General features: G+C 34.0%; 2 protein-coding genes across 2 annotated transcripts; both read right to left on the bottom strand.

The window, feature by feature from the left end:
• Window positions 1-5890: 5890 nt before the first annotated feature.
• On the bottom strand, window positions 5891-7930 carry LOC125069925. Its single transcript, XM_047679550.1, has 3 exons — window positions 7852-7930; window positions 6607-6900; window positions 5891-6172 (listed from the first exon to the last, which is right to left on the bottom strand). The coding sequence occupies exons 1-3, from the start codon at window positions 7919-7921 to the stop codon at window positions 5943-5945; spliced, it is 594 nt and encodes a 197-aa protein (XP_047535506.1). The 5' UTR covers window positions 7922-7930; the 3' UTR covers window positions 5891-5942.
• Window positions 7931-10692: 2762 nt separating this feature from the next.
• LOC125070111 (myosin-9-like) lies at window positions 10693-17942 on the bottom strand. Its single transcript, XM_047679812.1, has 4 exons — window positions 17844-17942; window positions 11707-12947; window positions 11107-11209; window positions 10693-10716 (listed from the first exon to the last, which is right to left on the bottom strand). The coding sequence occupies exons 1-2, from the start codon at window positions 17940-17942 to the stop codon at window positions 11733-11735; spliced, it is 1314 nt and encodes a 437-aa protein (XP_047535768.1). The 3' UTR covers window positions 10693-10716; window positions 11107-11209; window positions 11707-11732.
• Between the last annotated feature and the right edge of the window lie 1777 nt (window positions 17943-19719).

The following is a 19719-nucleotide window of genomic DNA, read 5'->3' as shown; positions in this document are numbered from 1 at the left end:
TTAACATATCTCCATCGGTGATTGGCTGGTTTCAGAGTTATCTTAGAGGCAGAAGGCAACGTGTTCAGGTAGACGAAACATTTTCGTCTTGGTGTGAAGTACGTGCTGGAGTGCCTCAGGGTGGCGTGTTGTCTCCTATTCTCTTTACAATTTTCATTAATTCTATTACTCAAAAGATTTCTTCTCTCTACCACATGTATGCAGATGATCTCCAGCTTTATACCCAGTCAACCTTGGATAACTTGCCCAGCGCTATCTCTGCCATTAATGATGACCTGGCTACAATCAGTGATTGGAGCAAGTGTTATGGTTTAAAGATCAATCTATCAAAATCACAGGCCATTATTATTGGCAGTACCGCTATGATTTCAAGAGTTGACTGGAGAAACATTCCTACGATTATATTAGATAATTGTACTATACCATATAGTTCCACGGTCAAAAATCTCGGTATACATCTAGATTCTACACTTTCATGGTCACATCAGTTAAATGTAGTCAGCAGGAAAATGTTTGCGGCGATGGGCTCTCTACGACGTCTCCGTTCTTTTCTTCCTATTTCCACCAAGACTATGTTAACACATTCTCTACTTCTATCTATTCTCGATTATGCAGACGCAAGCTATCTAGATTTAAATGAGGACCAATTAAATAAACTTGAGCGTCTTCAAAATCTAGCTATTCGGTTCATATTTGGCCTACGCAAATATGACCATGTCTCTGAATTTCGTACTCAGCTCAAGTGGTTACCTATTCGTTTTCGCCGGAATCTACATATTGTTTGTCTTCTGTACTGTGTGTTATTCAATCCTCACTCACCTATTTATCTGAAAGAAAAATTTAAATATTTGAATTCTCGCAATGTTATTGACGGGCACAACATGAACTTACGTTCATCTGAAAATTTATTTTTAAATCCACCTGTGCAGAAAACATTTTTTTTTTCAAAAAATCTTATACGGCTGAGGCTACTCGATTGTGGAATGCCCTCCCGCTTAATATCAAATCTGCAACCTCTTTAACATTATTTAAAACTAGTCACTAATTATTACCTCACACTCTCTCACTGAATGGCGACTAGATACTATTTGTTATTTGTATATATCTGTATGTTTGTATGTATTTATGTATGACTTTATGTATATATATATGTATAAATGTATTTATGTACCTAGCTATATGTATGTAGTAGTTTATGTATGTATTATATTATTTGTATCTATGTATGTAGTCTATTTTACACCACCTACCATCTCTCTGTTGGCTACTACTCCATATCACCTCGGTTGTCTGGAAGAAATCGCTTTAAAGCGATAAGACCGCCGGTTGTACCATCTTTTCTTTATATACACTTACTATAAGGCTAATCTGTTTAATTTGTGGTGTACAATAAAGTATTTAAATAAATATATATAATAACTTATAATAATATAATTAAAACAGGAAAAATGTTTATCAAATATTTTTCGTCATACATATTTTTTTTTGATAAAATGTACATTATTTTATTACAATTATTGTTTTTATTACAATCAAATGAATTTTAGATAAATTATCATTTGTCACTGGTTACACTTTACATGAATCATTATCAAATTGATTTAAAAAAAATCCATACCTACGCGAGACTTTATTTTTGTGTGTTGAAATTTTAATTCTCTAAAGCTCTTTAGCTCTATTTTTATTATCTTAAGCTCTTTCACTTTAATGAGCAATATAGGTGAGAAGCGTTCCAATGTAATAAAATCAATGAAAAGATAGTGGAAAGAAAATCAGAGGCTTCAGCAACTTTTAAGAGGCTTATTTAAGCGGAGTGCTTCTAATACCTAGGTTTATCTGCAAAATAGACAACACTAAAATGTATAATAATAAGTGTATTTGTATAACGATTCATAACAGTTATGTTTAAGATGACATAGATATATTTCTTTGCTTCTCTTCTGATTCAGCTACCAGCAACGACAGATTTCATAGTGTTCCTTCTTTCAAAGAGTTCTACTGTTTCTTGTTTCTACTGTTTCTTGATTATGCTGACACTTGTTATATTAAGTTAAGTATAGAGCAACTAAATAAACTTGAGCGATTAAAAAACCCATGTACAAAGTTAATATTTGGTTTACACAATTATGATCATGTCTATGAATTTCGTAAAAAACTCAAGTATCTACCTACCTCCCTATTCGTGTTCGCTGGAATACTCATATTTTATCTCTTCTCTGTTCAATTCTTTTTTAATCCACCGATTTTCTTCTATCTCAAAGATTCGCGATTCGGCTCTTAATGAAGTCTCATAAGCGCGCTCTTAGCTCGGATGAAAATTTAATTGTTTCCATTCTCCCCAGTCTTTTTCTTACTATTCTAAGTCCTTTTCTGATGAAACTTCTCGACTTTGCAATCACTACTGTTTTTTTTATATGATTATTATTTATCGCTTTAATATTACTAAGCATTCGTTTTTGTTGTTTTTTGTTTTGTTAATTTCCCAGGTTATTGCAATACGTATATTGTATGTATAATATTTCTATAAGCTTACATATATTAGACATAGTTATTCATATATTTATGTATTTATTTATTTATATTTATATATATGTGTGTATAATGTATTCTTACATTATATTTGCTGTATATTATTTATTTGCAACTCAAAATAATTGTACCATACCCACATTATTTTACAATCAGCCCTCTGCCCAAAGTTTGCCTGGAAGAGATCGTTTCTTTAATTTAGCGATATGGCCCCCAGTTGCTCCTCATTCAACTTTTGTTAATCCAAATGCTAAATCTTGTTTCAAGTATTGGTGTGCATTAAAAAAGAAATATAATGATATGACAGTTAAAAATGTGGCACTAGAAGAGCAAAGAAGATTTAAGTCTGCCACCATCTGCGTGGTGGAATAAGTTCGACGTACAAACCGGACGTTACTCGTAGGTAGTTCAATTTTACTTTTTATTATATCTACCAGTTGTCACAGTGTTAGTTGCCGTGGTTTCGCTGTTTTTCTTTTTGTTTGTGTTCAAGGTGAATTATAAACATAAATTAAACATAATTATTAAGCATATTATACAATAAAATACGCATATTCAGTGATGTTTCCCTGGGTCTGAACTCGGAAACATCAGTAAAGACGCACACGTTCTAACAACTGGGTCATCTCGGTGTAAAGTTATGAATACAGCGATAAAATATGATTACGGTTTAAAACATGCTTAAGTTACTCAAAGTGTTAGTTGAAGGTATTACTCTCAAGATATTGATTATTGATTAGATTACACAAACATACCTCTAGCATTTAGCACGTCTAAATTATTTTTGTAAATCTGGTCAGTTTGTATGTTTGAACACGGTAATTTCTAGAGTTTGTCTAATTATTGAGTTCATGATACCAAATCAGATAGGTCTGCACAAATCTATCGTCCACCATTGCGGTGACCACAAATATGTGCTAATAGACAATATATATTTAAACGAGACTGATACGATATAAACATAGCTCTAGTGGAAATAGTGGAATTCTCATTTTATTATTTTTTACAGGAAAAAAGTTAGAGAGAAGTGCTCGATATACCCTCAGGTTAATTTTTGTAGTGTCGGAATAATTATTGTAGTGTCGGAAAATAATTCCATCAATATTATATACAATAATGTTGTTTTTTTTTCGATAACAGTGACAAATATTTTATAAACACGAGCATGATCATGTAACAATAAGTCTTTAACTCCGGAATCTCAAGACTTTCTTTCGGTATAATTATCTTTTTTTTATGATATAGTTAGCGGCGCTATAAGAAATATTAAAAAATCCTAACATCGCCAATGCGCCACTAACTTTGGGAATTCAAAGGTTATGTTCCTTGAGCTTGTAGTCACACTGGCTCACTCACCTTTCAAAATGCTATTTGGTGGTAGAATATCTGATGAGTGCACAAAGCCCTACCGCCAAGTAAATTAATGTATAACCCTTAAAAGTATTTAATTAAAGAGTGTAATTAATATTTTGACGGTTCTTTGTGTATTGTTTATTAATATCCTCATATTAATTCTAAAATAAAAGTGCCTTTATATGCCTTAAATAAATTCATACTGTAAACATTTATCTGTCATCTGACAACAGATCTGGAAAACTATTGTTAAATACGGCTTACATTACTTTAGTAAATTAAACTTAAATTAAATGAGCGTTTCAGACCTTGAAGGAAAGGTAATAATATAAATTTATTGCAACTAAAACCACGAAGAACGTCTTGTGTTCAGTAAAAACCTAATAATTATAGTTATCTGATAGCATTTGTAGCCCTACTTCTCATAGTATGAGTAATCGACGGATATAACTAATTTGTTTATCATGTTCATATTGACATTATTAGCACTATACAAAGTATATTAGAGGCAAGCTTAAAATATTACCAAAAATAAATCGACCTGGAATCAAATTAAAAGAAACTATTCGTTTTTTAATCTATACGGTCGAAGTAGTATTAGTGTCTGGGGTTAGGGTTTCACTTCCACACGCCTCGGAATGCACGTTAAACCGTGCGTCAGGGCTTTCTTCGGGCGTGACGGATGCCGCCCCATCGGATTACCTTTATGAATAGGAGAGAAGAGAATGCGCCTGAGCGCACACTTGTGCACTATAATGTTCGTCAAATCATTATGTAATATAGTTATTTGGTAAAAATATAAGGTCATAAACGTTTGATGAAACGTTTCCGTAGATTTCTATACCTGTTAATAGCTTTGACGTAATTAAGTGGTAAATCTTTTTTATCTATCTAGATAGACTGTTGCACTACGAAAGTACTAAAGCAAAAGGGTCAACTTTATTATCTGATCCTGCGCGTCAAATACGCTTCTCATAGTATTTCTTTTAATAGTGTGCGTGTGTGTGTGTGGCCATTATTTTTTCAAAGGGCTCTCAGTTTAGACAGTCTATCTAGTCATATAAAAATTTAAAGCGGTAAATATTACAAAAGACTCTTTTTCACGCAAATATGACCACTAAAATCTTATCCAAAAAAGTATGTGATAAAATGTACCCAATTTATTAGCAGTGTATTTAGTCTAACTCGAAATTCTGTTATCATTTTCCCGGATTATTCTTACAGGAAATTTAATCTTTAGACCAAGTCTTTATCAGACTAAGTAATTCAGGTTTACGAAGTCATTTAAGCTTTATAATATCCTTGTTATGCAATAGGAGGCAAACGTACAGTAGGCTCATCAGATGGACAGTTATTACATCTTTAACACCGGGGGGCTTGCGGATGCGTGACCGGACTTTGTGGAATAAGTAGGTTCCCAAGTCATATCGGTTCGGAAAGATCACCGCTAAAAGTTGGTTCCACTGAGTGATTGTTCGCGGCAAAAAATGCCTTAAAATAGCGCTGTTGTAGATTTCCAGACATCAAGGTAAGTTGTAGGTGGAATTTTACAAAGACTCTTAGTTGATTTCTTACAACATTTATACTATAGTTTTTACATTAAATATCTCGAAGATATGAAATGTTACTTACTTATCTAAGAGAGAGAGAAGAAGCTCCAATACTTGACTAGGATTATGATACTATTCAAGGCATCAGTTCATTCAATCCGGTTAGGATTAGCTTTAGTATAAATTTAAAGTATAATTAAAGTAATTTGTTGTAGGAAATCGTTCTAATCATTTATTAAAACATATTTGTACAAAAATACGATATATGAGACATGTTATGAAGAAATTAATAAATTTAAATATTCTGCAAGATATTTCTTAAATTATTATCCCATTCAGATTCCGTAATAATTGATTTCAACATTGTATTCTTAAACCAACTTATAATTTGGCGAATGATTTTATCATAGACATCGAGATATTATTGTTAATCTGACCTTAAACTGAGTTTAATATATAAAAACGAGTTCTGAGTCTTGGTATTCAAGCTGAGTTACCATATTAATTTACTTAGGAAAGTGTATATTTCGCAAACAATGGTGTGACGACCATAGCAAAGAATGCCACTGTAAAATCAGACATAAAGTGGGAGGCACTATTTGTATTGCACTTGTCCCCTTGACAGTCAAAACAAGACAACAAAGAGACCACATCAGTATGGGAGGAGTGTGCTTTTCTGATGTCAGCACATGAACCTCTTTCTGAAGCACATCCTCGAATGTACCATGGTTTTTTCATATCTGTAACAAATATTAGTGATTTTTTCGTTGACTATTTTCATAAATAACTTACTGAAATAATATTATTTTAAGAGGTACTTATTATTTGTGAGGTAAAAAAAATCCCGCTTAGTTTCGTTAATTTACAGATCCGTATTTTCAAACCAGTGATAGATTTTTTATACAATACATTTAATGCAAGTTTATCTATGTAGAATATTAAACATTTTAACTTTTACCTAAAATACAGGTCGATGATATGTACCTAATAAGAAAAAGACACTATGCTTTCAGAATACGTTTAAATTGAATTATTTTAATCTATTACAATTTTCATTAAAAATAACATTAACATCTAGCAATAAAAAATTAGAAATTGTAATTTTAAGAACTTTCTAGAAATCCAGAAGTATACAGAAATTGTAAATAAGTGGCATCGATGTTATTATACTTACGTTTATACTGTTCTGCATAAACGACACATCCTTGTTTTGTAACATCCAGAGTATATGGACACAGCTTTGAAGAAGTATTGAGAAAGACTTTTGGACAGTCAGTACACACATAGCACTCTTTAACATTAATTGGTATTGGGCTTGGTGATGGTGCTGGTAACGCATTCGGTTTGGGACGGTACATGTTGCTACTTATAGCATTCGCTAGGGCTCCAGCTCTATCATTTATCTCTTTATTTTCATCTCTAGCATCCTCCAAACCCGTAGATTCCCTTTCGCTCATGTATAGTTGTTCTTTAAAAAATACGTATGTATATTAAAGGTTTTGAATATTTATGAGATATAAATAATTATTGATATATAAATCAATTGTGGAATTACTTTGGCACTTTACTATTTTTTGTCTTTACAATTTTAAAGGGCGCAATTCTAAAATAAATTTTTAACCAGACAACCTTAGGAAGTACATCAAATAACGTAGGTGCAAAAGAAAAGCAAATGAAATTAGAGGTATAAAAATTACTCATACTATCTATACACACAAATATATATATAACATACATAGATGAATGCACAAATAAGAAAATATTGATTTGATATACTATGGTATTGAGTTTTTCTTATATGAAATACGTAGTTCCACCTCGGAATAAAGAAGTTTTTAAGTGTTCTCGCAGATCTCAAAGCACCTAAATTACACCGGCGCTGGATTAATCCGGTCGTGGTGGAGTTAGCTAATCTATGTTGGGAATGAACACGGTAGCCGATATCGGGCAGGTGTACATCATCATTAAAGTTCGTTTCAATTCATGGTAGCAAGATTGTAAATAGCGCAATGGTTTACGGGCCGCCTAACGATGTAAAAAGTTGCAGAATCGATCCTGACCCCTTGGGCTATTGTGGTTCTTACTCCTAAACGCAAGTGAAAAACCCAAAGTGGGGATAAACAGGAATATTAGTAATTCCTTTATTAATTTGGGGGATTGATAGTATTCTTTTAATAAAAATAAAAAAAAGTACCCTTAAACCCGATAAGGGTTTCCACAAACGTTGTAAACAATTTAAAATATAACTAATATAAGGACCATTAAAACACAATAATAATATTAACTTATAATTTAAACAAATAAATCAACCTTTTATATGAGTAATTATTTATATTTTCATTAATAGACAGGTGGACATATCTGTGGTAATGTGTGATTAAGATCAAAACCATAAATGAAGAAAATAAAATAGTATTACCTGAGGTAACCATATTAAATAATCCATAAAAAACACATCCTCTCAGAACAACTAGAGCAATCTTCGACATCTTGGTAAATTAAATGACGCTCAAACGAAGGTCCGATGTAATTTATTTTATACGATAACTTATCTTTGTAATCAAAGAATTCGACATGCTTAACGGACCTTAAAGGTACGCGTTTGTAACTAGCGAATCGCTCAAGTGCCTGTCAAGCATAAACCTAAACCTATTGAATTGCTATGGTTGGCTTTTTTTTGTTGTCAGTTTCAATGATTAAATTTTCAACAATGTTAGATTAATAATTAAATTAATTATTAATTGGTTTTCGTCTGAAAACTACAGCTTGGATATAAATTAGATCCTTACTCGATAAAATAATTAGAGTAACAATTAGACTAAAATATTTAATCCATGTGTGCATCTTTATTATAGTAGCAAAACTTGTCAGAGGTTGTTGCATTTTCATCACAAGCATTTTCGGACCCCGATGCAAAACAATAGATATGCAACTTTAGATAAAATAATCCAATTGCGTCAAACGGCAATCGATGGCGGCCAGTGGTATTCAGGCAAATAAACCACTAAAAAATGAGCACTTCGAAGAATTCGACGTTTAATTGCCGTAACTGCTTACTGCGAAAGGTGTGTGAAAACAGGGCATTCAGATTACACCATATTCACGACCACCATGGCAGCCACATGCCTAAAATCATATTCAAACACAAATGACTTAAGTGATAGTTCTAATAATTCCAATTTCATAAAGTGTAAAGATATTTTTCTTAGTTTTATTTCAATTTAATTTTCTCCGTCTCTTAAAAAAACCCTATCAAAAGTTATTTTACTTTTTATTTTACAAAATTTGAAAATTTATAGTTCATTCATTTTCTATTTTGTCTTGGGTCTGGGTGTTTGTGATACCGTCGTTACTTCTGATTTCCATAACACAAGTGCTTTAGCTACTTACAATGGGATCATAGTAATGGATGTGATGTTGTCCAATATTTATTTATATTTATATTTTAGATCCTTCCCACGTCAGACTTAAAACGAGCTGTAATATTCAAATGCTCATACGAAATTCGTTGTCTGTGTTGTTAAATGTTAAAGAGTTCGCTCCTCAGTAGCAATCCTGGGTGCAGCAGCAATGTCATGATAGAACTTAGAAGAGGTTAGGTCACAATCGATTTCACATACGCAATTTTGTGTCTGTGCTGTTAATTGTTGAGGAGTTCGTTCATGGAGACCCAACCCAAAATGCAGCCATATAATGATGTGGAAAAGAAAAACAAAGAACAAGTTATCATAGTAAAATATTTATAAAAAAATAACCTATTAACCTTTGAGAACATCCTTCGTCTTGAGCCAACGCTGGTTATAGAACATACTTACCTTAAAAAAAATCATTGTCATTGGAACTGAACCATCATGCAAAATATCAGATCCGTAGTATAATTATATGTTATTGTAATTTAGATTGCAAGATTTGATCCAAACAAACTGACATATAAATATTTCAAGTAAAACCAAAAGCGTTTATGTTAAATAGGTATTTTTTGTCTTATAGTATCTTTATTTACATAAGAATTAAATGACTTCTTAAAGATTTACACATGTGATTGACCTTCTGTCACCAGTGGAGGACAGTGATAGAAGGATTATCCTTTAAATAAAGCGTTTTGCACTACTACTTCAAGGTCTTTCAACAGCAAATGGAACAAAGAAATTAATTTTGAAAAGACACGATTTGGATCATTTGTTCTTTTCAGTTTTTTCCTAAGAAAATGGCTCCGAATGGGATTTTGTAGTATAGCACACGACTACTGTTTTGCCAGTTTCTTTATTTTAGCTTGATCCTGACCGCGGGTCAGGTTATTTTAAATAAATGCGTTTTATTTTTTTCTTTTACCAGTATACTGAGTCACTATAATATAATGGAATATATTTTTAAACTAATAATTTAAAACATTTACTTATGAATTATTTAAAATTAATTATAGATTATAAATTTGTGCCATTTGCATTTCAAACACTTGGGTCTTGGAACAAGAGTGCCAACCAATTCTAGATAAATCAGTTGAATAAAATTGTAATGGTCTTTTGAATCTCAAGTCCTATTACATATATGATATGTACAATATTATTATTATAAAATGGAGGGTACTTTTTTACTTTGTAAAGTAAAGTAAAGTAAATTAAGTGGGTATGTAAAAATAGTGTGTGACAGAATGAAGCTATATACGGAATTACATGGCTAATTACAAACTCATGAGTTTTCTTCGTTCCTACGAACATAATAATACTTATATAATTGGATATTATATATGGACCATTAGAATTGGGATGCATCATCATGATTTGATCAGGAAACATTGGGTAATGAAAGACATGTTCGTAAAGATCGCTAAACAAAATAATCATAAACATAAATTTTAAAAGAAATACTGTCTTTATTAGTAAGCTCTATCACTAAGCCTTCAACATATTATTATTTTCGGAAAGAGTTAACTATACACATGTATACATTAATATAACAATACATACATAATAACGTTGTCATTTATAAATAAAATAAATCTTATATATTTAGTAAAATAATGTGTCTATTATAATTTAATTTAATAAAGAAATATTTGCATTAAAATTTATAATTTTTGTTAAATATCTTTAAGAATAAAGACTAATTATAACGCTAACAAGTAATGGGATAAAAGCAATAACAGTTTTTGATCCAGAATTGCAAAGATTTCCATCACAGATTCTGCATTGACTTGCATTTCCACCCACTAGGGTATTGCATCTGGTAGTCTCGTTTGCAGAGCCGTAGGAGCAACCTCGTTTGGTTTTTGTTTGTCCATTTACTACAAAATATAAAAAAAAAAAAACATATAAAAACCAATTTAAATATAATATTTTATTATATTTAGATCTTTGCTTGTACGTCACATATGTAGAAGGATTAGCGAATGGGGTTACCCTTTATGATAGTAAGTCACTGCTAATTGGTGGTAACTAAAAGAAATTGTGAGAAATATTAATTATTCCTGATATCCCCCATTCTCCACTAACATTAGTAACTGCGATGTTTTATCCCCCATGCCTGAAGTTACACTTGCTCACTCACCCTTAAAACCGGAACACGACAGTACTTGTATTATTGTTTGGCAATAAAATATATGATGATTAGATGGCATCTACCCAAACGGGCTTACACAATATTATCACCGTTATAATAGAAAATATTAGCGAACCTTCATAAGAGGCGACAACACAACGTGGTGTTTCTTTAACGTCAGTGGCTTCTCGCACAAATCTCAGCCTTACACGTGATGGACTATATCCGTTATTTGTTATCTAAAATGAAATAAAAAGATTACTTGAAATTTAATAATAAATAAAAAATCTGGGTATCACAACAACATAAAAAGCTTTCATAGAGGTACCCGAGCCCCTTAAGAGATTATGTGGGATTAAAATAAAAAAGCTTAACCTACGTTGGGTTGAAATGATGTTAGGTAAGTTTCTCAAAGTAATAATGTGAAAAAATATTAACAAAATTGTCTGGTAGCTTGATTGATTTAATATATTTTCGTAACTTGTGTCTGTTGTATTAAATGTTATGTTTAAATATGTATTTTTTCACTAGTTACATTGTAGCTAGCAAGGGATTTTGACTGATGCTCTAGTAGTAGTAGTTAAAAGTAGTTTTGACTAATAAAGTACTTTCGTATGGTTTTTCAATTAAAAGTATTTTTGACCGATTGAAAATCATCACATATTTTTAATTAATTTAAATTTGGATTAAATTTGCACTTAATTTTGTATTAAAAATAACCAGAAAGTAATGTTACCTCAGGCAAAAGGCTTACAGATGGGATTAAACTTCTACCGTCTGTGCCTCCTCCAGTGCTGCCGCCGTCTGTTCCACCTCCAGTGCTGCCGCCGTCTGTTCCTCCTCCAGTGCTACCACCGTCTGTGCCTCCTCCAGTGCTGCCGCCGTCTGTTCCACCTCCAGTGCTGCCGCCGTCTGTTCCTCCTCCAGTGCTACCACCGTCTGTTCCTCCTCCAGTGCTACCTCCGTCTGTTCCCCCTCCGGTGCTGCCACCGTCTGTTCCTCCTCCAGTGCTACCACCGTCTGTTCCTCCTCCAGTGCTGCCACCGTCTGTTCCTCCTCCAGTGCTACCACCGTCTGTTCCTCCTCCAGTGCTGCCACCGTCTGTTCCACCTCCAGTGCTGCCTCCGTCTGTACCACCTCCAGTGCTGCCGCCGTCTGTTCCACCTCCAGTGCTGCCGCCGTCTGTTCCTCCTCCAGTGCTACCACCGTCTGTTCCTCCTCCAGTGCTACCTCCGTCTGTTCCCCCTCCGGTGCTGCCACCGTCTGTTCCTCCTCCAGTGCTACCACCGTCTGTTCCTCCTCCAGTGCTGCCACCGTCTGTTCCTCCTCCAGTGCTACCACCGTCTGTTCCTCCTCCAGTGCTGCCACCGTCTGTTCCACCTCCAGTGCTGCCTCCGTCTGTACCACCTCCAGTGCTGCCGCCGTCTGTTCCTCCTCCAGTGCTGCCTCCATCTGTGCCACCTCCAGTGCTGCCACCGTCTGTACCTCCTCCAGTGCTACCTCCGTCTGTTCCCCCACCAGTGCTGCCACCGCCTGTACCTCCTCCAGTGCTACCTCCATCTGTTCCTCCTCCAGTGCTGCCACCGTCTGTTCCACCTCCAGTGCTGCCTCCATCTGTGCCACCTCCAGTGCTTCCACCGTCTGTACCTCCTCCAGTGCTACCTCCGTCTGTTCCTCCACCAGTGCTGCCACCGTCTGTACCTCCTCCAGTGCTACCTCCGTCTGTTCCCCCACCAGTGCTGCCACCGCCTGTACCTCCTCCAGTGCTACCTCCATCTGTTCCTCCTCCAGTGCTGCCACCGTCTGTTCCACCTCCAGTGCTGCCTCCATCTGTGCCACCTCCAGTGCTTCCACCGTCTGTACCTCCTCCAGTGCTACCTCCGTCTGTTCCTCCGCCAGTGCTGCCACCACCTGTTCCTCCTCCAGTGCTACCTCCGTCTGTTCCTCCTCCAGTGCTGCCACCGTCTGTGTTTGGATCTACACATGTCTCTTTATGATCTTCATACCCACTTGCACAGTCATCGCATACGTAGCACTGAATATCTTCAGCTATAAGAAGAAATATCAAATCCATTATATATATTGTAATGTATAATGTTATCTATTGGTATGTTTGTTACTCAATCATGCAATTTCAATCAGTCTTTGGATTTGGACGTAAAATAAAGAAAACTTAAACAGCTATCAGCCGTCCTAAACCATAGAATAATAATACACGGTAGTTAAATTTATTCATGGTTACACTTAAATAATAATTTTCGGAGTGATATGGAACTTTTTGTATGTGTCGGATTTCTATAATTATAAAAGATATATTGCCCTGGATGACTATCAATACACACCTTACACTATCAACCTAGGAAGCTGAAAATTGGAACATAGCTTTTTTATATCATTTAAGAAAGTATTTTTGGAAATTTCGTGTCAAGGAGTGGAAATGATAGACTTTGAAGTTTAAACGCATTTTGCTCGTACGAAGTCGGACCGGGTTGCAAATAGGTTATATAGAATTTATATGTAGCTTAATAATGTGGCCGTAGTAAATTGTAATTTTAAAGAGATATTTAAATAAATCCGTGAAAAAAAACGCGGGGCGTGAATCATAATGCATTAGCACTGCACCTTGATAAAATCGATAAGCAAATGTTTATGTTATGTAATTGATAAAATAACCACAATAATTACAAATAAAATCCTTATTTTGATTGTAGGTAGTTAATTTAGTAATATTCTCAAGAAATTAATGTGTCAGCTACTCAGGTGCTTGTTATACAAGATAAAACAATTGTTAGAACAAAAGCCTGGTTTCAATATGTACTTCTACTAACAAGTAACCATCCTATCAACGTTGTTCGTTTAGATTACGTTTAAGTGCCGATAAATAAATATGCTGACGGTAATTCACCTAAAACCTATGTATAAATGTATGCGGTAAAAAAATATGTTCTAATTTTTCAGAACCTTTATTAACGTATAAGGAGAAAAGACTTACTAACCGTTGTTAAGTTTACGTACTAAAAAATATTACGTTATACCTACTGTTAGCTGGACGGGCAATTGGGCCATCCGATGCTAAGTAGTTCAATTGGCGTTATAAGATATATGTTTTATTCATTCCTTAGATCTCCAATGCACAACCAACCTTGAGAACTAAGATCTTAAGTCCATTGTGCCTGCCCTTACTCTAGCTAATTCAACCTTCAAACCGGAACACAATAAGAAATATTGCTGTTTGACGGTAGAATAGCTGATGAGTGGGTATCCAGACGGGTTTGCACAAAACGTATAATCAGTAAACAAACTATAAAGTAAAAGGGAGCTTACCCTATTTGGTCATTAGGCGCATCAGATCGCAAGATTATTTAAATCTCTAGTTCACAGGTAACGTTTAAAAAATAATAATTACAACAGCTTAGCTAAGCAGTATTTATTAATCGGATGTATTTATCTCAAACGTATAACGGTCGCAATTACTAATTAAAAGTCTGAGAAAATTATATAAGTGATTTACGTTAACATTTTGTGATCGTAAAATATATTTATGTGAAATTTGTTCGGGTTAAATGTTTATGACCTACGTTTAAAGTTATATTTAAATTTTAATTGTATCTTAAACTCAAGTTCATCAAATTATAATAACACTTTCTTAAAATTATATATCGCGATATAAATGGTAAACATTTTACATTAGGACATTTTATAATGTAAGATGTATGTTGACTCTTATTTTTTAATTGACGACCGAATTTAAAGACAAAAATAATGATAATATCGATATTTTTATACAAAAAATTAAACTAACATTTTTTTAAAAAAACTTTCTAATGGACGGAATGGAGTGTCATTCGGACAGAGTCTCCTCGCTGCTGATATTGGATCTACAATATCTTGTAAAAATATTAATTCTTAATGGTAGAATGGTCTAAGCAGAAAACAATAGAATGTAGTCAAATTTTGAATAGAATATCTTATGAAATTAATATTTAAAAAATACTTTCTAGTTACCTGCTACGTTTGCTGCTAGAATAAGAGCAGCTAAGACAAATATGAACTTCATATTTGCCTCGAACACTTGCAACTGTCACTGTAGAATAGATATCCAATCACTGGTAATGAGTCTAAGTCGTGATTACGGTTATATATCAAGTTATTTTCATAAAGCGTGTTTTAATTAAATATAATGCATTAAAATAATCACGTTCTTGTTTCGTTATGTCTCAGCGACAATTAAGACAAATTTCTAAACGATACCTTCATGGTTCATAATCCAGCCTTAAAGGCTGATTGAGTAAGTGACAAAAAATCATTAAATAATTTGTTTTTTTTTTAAGTAAGACGTAGTAAAAAATAAGCATTCTTATATAATACTTAGAGTTTAAGTATATATATAGCACTTTTTTTAAACAGATGCTTCATCTGCGAAAAGTTGAAAATAAGTATTAAGTAAATTCTAGTCTATTCTAAATCTATAAATTCGAACGTAACTCTGTCTGTCCGTCTTCCATGGCCAAATCGTTGAAGCGAATTTCATGAACTATGAAGAAAGCTCGAAATCCGAGGAAGCCTACTAGGGATAGGTCACTCGAAAAATATAAAATATATGAAGAATGATATTAGCGACACGATGTGATCAAACTTGAATCAAAGCCTGTAATGCAGTAGCGTAGCTATCGTAGGGCCAGGTGGTGCAGTGCACCAGGGTCTCAGAGCTCAGGGGGCCCTCTAACCTAAGCTTTGAAAAGAGCGTGTCGGCTAACTCGCCAGCTCCTGAAACAAGAAAACCTCGACCCAGATCACAAGATTTTTTTCCTGTCTATAATTTTGAAGGGTAATATAAGTTAAAGAGTGGGTGGAACTCCCTCTGGAGTAAAGGCCCGATTTATTTTCTATGCACCTTGCCATGCCTTGCCCTTGCCCACCTAGCTACGCCACTGCTTTATTTTTTCGATAATTTCTTTATTTATATAATCGACCGAAATCACACTAGATTTTGAGAGCTGATCAATAATTGTTTTCGTGAATTACCAGGTCGATTTGAACAATCATTACTATTATTATGGATGATAAAATTAAACTATTACGTAGTATGAGTAGTCTCCATCCATCTGGGTACAAAGTAAGTATAAAAATAATACAAAGTGCAGACCTTAACGTAAGACATCATTCAGCTCAAGGGTTTGGTATTAATTTTCACCAGAAAATAGACTAATAAATAATAGTATAATAAATAAATATTGGATAACATCACATACATTACTCTGATCCCAATGTAATTAGTTAAATCACTTGTGTTATGGAAAATCACAAGTAACGACGGTACCACATACACCCACACCCAAGACAACATAGAAAACTAATGAACTTTTTTCTACATCGACTCGGCCGGGTATCGAACCCGGGACCAATCGGAGTGGCGTACCCATGAAAACCGGTGTACACACGGCTCGACCACGGAGGTCTTCAAATAGTAGTAGACTATATTACATAAAATTATTATTACTTTGTTTATTAATTTGATACAGCCTGTAGTGTATGTATAAACGTAATGTCCACTTATCCATTATCGCAGGATAAAATGCAAACCTCTCTAGTGATAATGTACTAATGAATTGCTAGGCAAAAACAATATGTAGATTCATAAGTACGAATAGCTATAGTCGGAACCACCTTCAAGTATTATTATCAGTTTTCTATTTTTAACAGATAGTACAGATATGACCACTTATTATTGATCCACGGCATGTTTAGGTCGCGGCATCGACGGAATCCAATCTTTGGGAGTTTATTCAAAACGTGTCGCACGCAATGGACGTTAAATAAAACATTTGATAAAATTTCTCATTTATTGTTAGTTAAAAAACTTGCTGCTGTAGATATACGTGATGATCTATCAAACTTATCTTATTCAATGATGTGTTAAAGAATACTATTTTAACTAGAATATATCTAGTAAAAGATTTATGTGTTTATTTAGATCATAAACTATATATATATCGGCGCATGGTGCGCCATCTTGTTAATTTATACTTGTCGGAAAATAGTGTCAATGGGATTTGCAGGGTTGCCAATATCTATTCACCTAATTCCCCAAAAATTAAAGCGAAAATTCCCAAATTCGGGGAAAAAAAAGCCCAGTTTTTCCCAATTCCCCACACAGAAATAAAGGAAAAAAAATCATGCAGTTTTATGTTTTAATTGTTTTTATTAAGGCTTTTGGCATACCTTACAATTCAACATTATTTTCGGTATAAAATTGAATACCTCCCTGATTTTTTTTTTGCGTCTCTACTAGTCAATGTCATTAAGGAAACTATCGTGTCTGTGTGTAGCCTGTTTCAATTTAATGTTTTAATATTTTTTAAATAACTGATTTCGGGTTTCAACCCAGGCAGGCACCACTGAATTTTCATGTGCTTAATTTGTGTTTATAATTCATCTCACGCCATGGGAAACTTAAAGGCTGCTAATGTAAAAAAAAAACTGCACTTCCTCTCGACTGGTGCCTTAGCGAATGGAAGCACGAGTAAAAACTGGATTACTTTATTCAAATTTGGAAACAAATCTTGTCCTGCGGTGTTTTTAAAAGAGAATACTTTTCTCCAGTAGCATTCAGCATCGTTGTCCACATCAAGCCCGTGCTTAGTGAAATCCAGCATAGCGTCAGCTCGCTATTCATCATTTAAATTCTGGGCTGCTACGATTGCTTCCATTGTAATGCTAACTAATAATCGACTAAAATTTCAATTTTCGTACTAACAAAAGAACGGCTAAAGAATCAATTACCTGTCGTTTTATGTTTATAATATAAGTATAAAATTCCCCTCGTTTTCCCCGCATAGTGACAATCCCCAAACCAATCCCCGATCGACTTGCGATTCCCCGCAATTCGGGGCATTCCCCACACATTGGCATCGCTGGGGATTTGAACTGCGCTCTAGTGAAACGTCGCGTCGATGATAGCGGGGCGGCCATCTTGGATTTCAAGATTTCCCGCGCACCATGTATACAACGAAACGCTAATTTCCGACATTATCTTTATTCTTTTGTAAAAGATTCAGTGATTTATATGTCTTTGTCTATATGTCATATTAACGAAACGTTATTGATAGCAATTGTGAATTTATCTAAGTAATTGGGTTGTTTTATTAACAACTTACATAATTCGTGAATAATCGTTTTTAATATACGCCTACTTATCGTGAAAATCCTGATATTTGGCAATAAAATGTCTGTATATATAATTGGCATACCGCGTAGATCATATAATATCTGAAGCATACGTAAAGCTTGGGAATTATTTTAAGAGCAAGTAAGGAATTTCAAAAAGATACTATACTTGAATGTAGGGATTTGTGCAATCCCGTCTGGGTAGGTACCACTTACTCATCAGATATTCTGCCGCCAAACAGCAATACTTGGTATTATTGTGTTCCGGTGTGGAGGAACATCTTCGTTCGCAAGGTTGGTGGCGGATTGACGAAGTAAGGGATGATTAATGTTTCTATCAGCGCCAATATTTATAGACGGTGGCGCTGATGACCACTTAACATCAGGTGGCCCAATTGCTGGTCTACCTACCTATTACGTAAAATAAATCTTTTATTTTAATTCTGGAGTAATCCTCGACAGTTTGGAATCCACATGATGACATGATTTATTTCAGTAATATTGACAACTATCAAAATAAATTTACAAAGCGTTTAAATAGTAAGCTGTCTGCAAGAATGCTTTATGGTTTAATTCCATTCCTTTATTTTACGCTTCTTAGTCACAAATAAAATAGATTAAAAAAAATACCGGTTCCTTGTTTACATCGGAGTCTATAGACACCAAAGAACGCCGTATGTAACGTACCCATAAGCAATATTTTCAAAAACTATTTACCGATTATTTATAAGTTTCAAGTAGTCCAAAATAATTGGATTGCTGGCATTAATTGAAGTAAAACCAGATTTTGTGATAATAATATGAGCTAGTAGCTTGCACGCGAAACGTCTCGTTTATTCAAAAGATTATAACAAATTTCGAAAGCTATGACAGTTTCTTTTTTTTTTTATTTAATTTAATTGTAAACCGACGACATCTGTTCGTATGATTTACGTGGCCAGTAACTTTTTTCCGCTCTCTAAAATTAATTCATTGTTAAATTATAACAATTTAATAAATTGTAATTAAGAATCCTCTTTATTTTTCTGCACATCTAATGCTGGAGCTCTTCAAAATGAGACTATAACTGATTTTTGACGTGCAGCTATCGTCCTATAATCACTGGGACAAAAATCGGCTACCGCTTATTAATATACTTATATATGTTTATGAAAATGATAAACCGTATTAGGAGTAGTTTTACGATAGGGACACTTTGCAAAGACGAAAAAAAATATGATTAGATTAACATGTACATGTAAGAACAATGAAGACGTAAAATAAAATTTAGAGTCGACTGATTTATGAAGAATTTTATATAAAAATGTTTGGTCTCCCATTTGTCTATTGTTGTCTTGTTCTTGTTCTTAATGTAATTGAATTAGTAAACCCTTTAATTGATACACATAAATTCAATGGTATCACGGGGTGAATTTCGGTTATAGGTTTCAGTAGGAATAGAAATTAATATATACATAAAAATATATATTCGTTTCCATTTTTTTATTTTCTTTAAAAATAACAGTGTATATAATGTTCGCCGTTCTGGTACTCTTAGCAAATAAAAGTAAGATTGAACACCAAGTAATCATTAGGAACTTTC

The sequence above is a fragment of the Vanessa atalanta genome, chromosome 16 (genome assembly GCF_905147765.1).
Source record: "Vanessa atalanta chromosome 16, ilVanAtal1.2, whole genome shotgun sequence".
Lineage (NCBI taxonomy): Eukaryota > Metazoa > Arthropoda > Insecta > Lepidoptera > Nymphalidae > Vanessa > Vanessa atalanta.
Note: the sequence above shows the minus strand (reverse complement) of the source record. Positions and strands in the feature narration are given on the sequence as shown.

What these genes read in the sequence shown, in the direction of transcription:
- LOC125069925 (XM_047679550.1), bottom strand. Translation starts at nt 7,921, where the DNA reads ATGTCGAAGATTGCTCTAGTTGTTCTGAGAGGATGTGTTTTTTATGGA. An exon ending in ATTTAATATGGTTACCTCAG is followed by an intron (nt 6,901 to 7,851) that starts GTAATACTATTT and finishes TATTTTTTAAAG; the next exon opens with AACAACTATACATGAGCGAA. An exon ending in TTATGCAGAACAGTATAAAC is followed by an intron (nt 6,173 to 6,606) that starts GTAAGTATAATA and finishes TATTTGTTACAG; the next exon opens with ATATGAAAAAACCATGGTAC.
- LOC125070111 (XM_047679812.1), bottom strand. Translation starts at nt 17,942, where the DNA reads ATGGCCGCCCCGCTATCATCGACGCGACGTTTCACTAGAGCGCAGTTC. An exon ending in GCCCCGAATTGCGGGGAATC is followed by an intron (nt 12,948 to 17,843) that starts GCAAGTCGATCG and finishes AGACATGTGTAG; the next exon opens with ATCCAAACACAGACGGTGGC.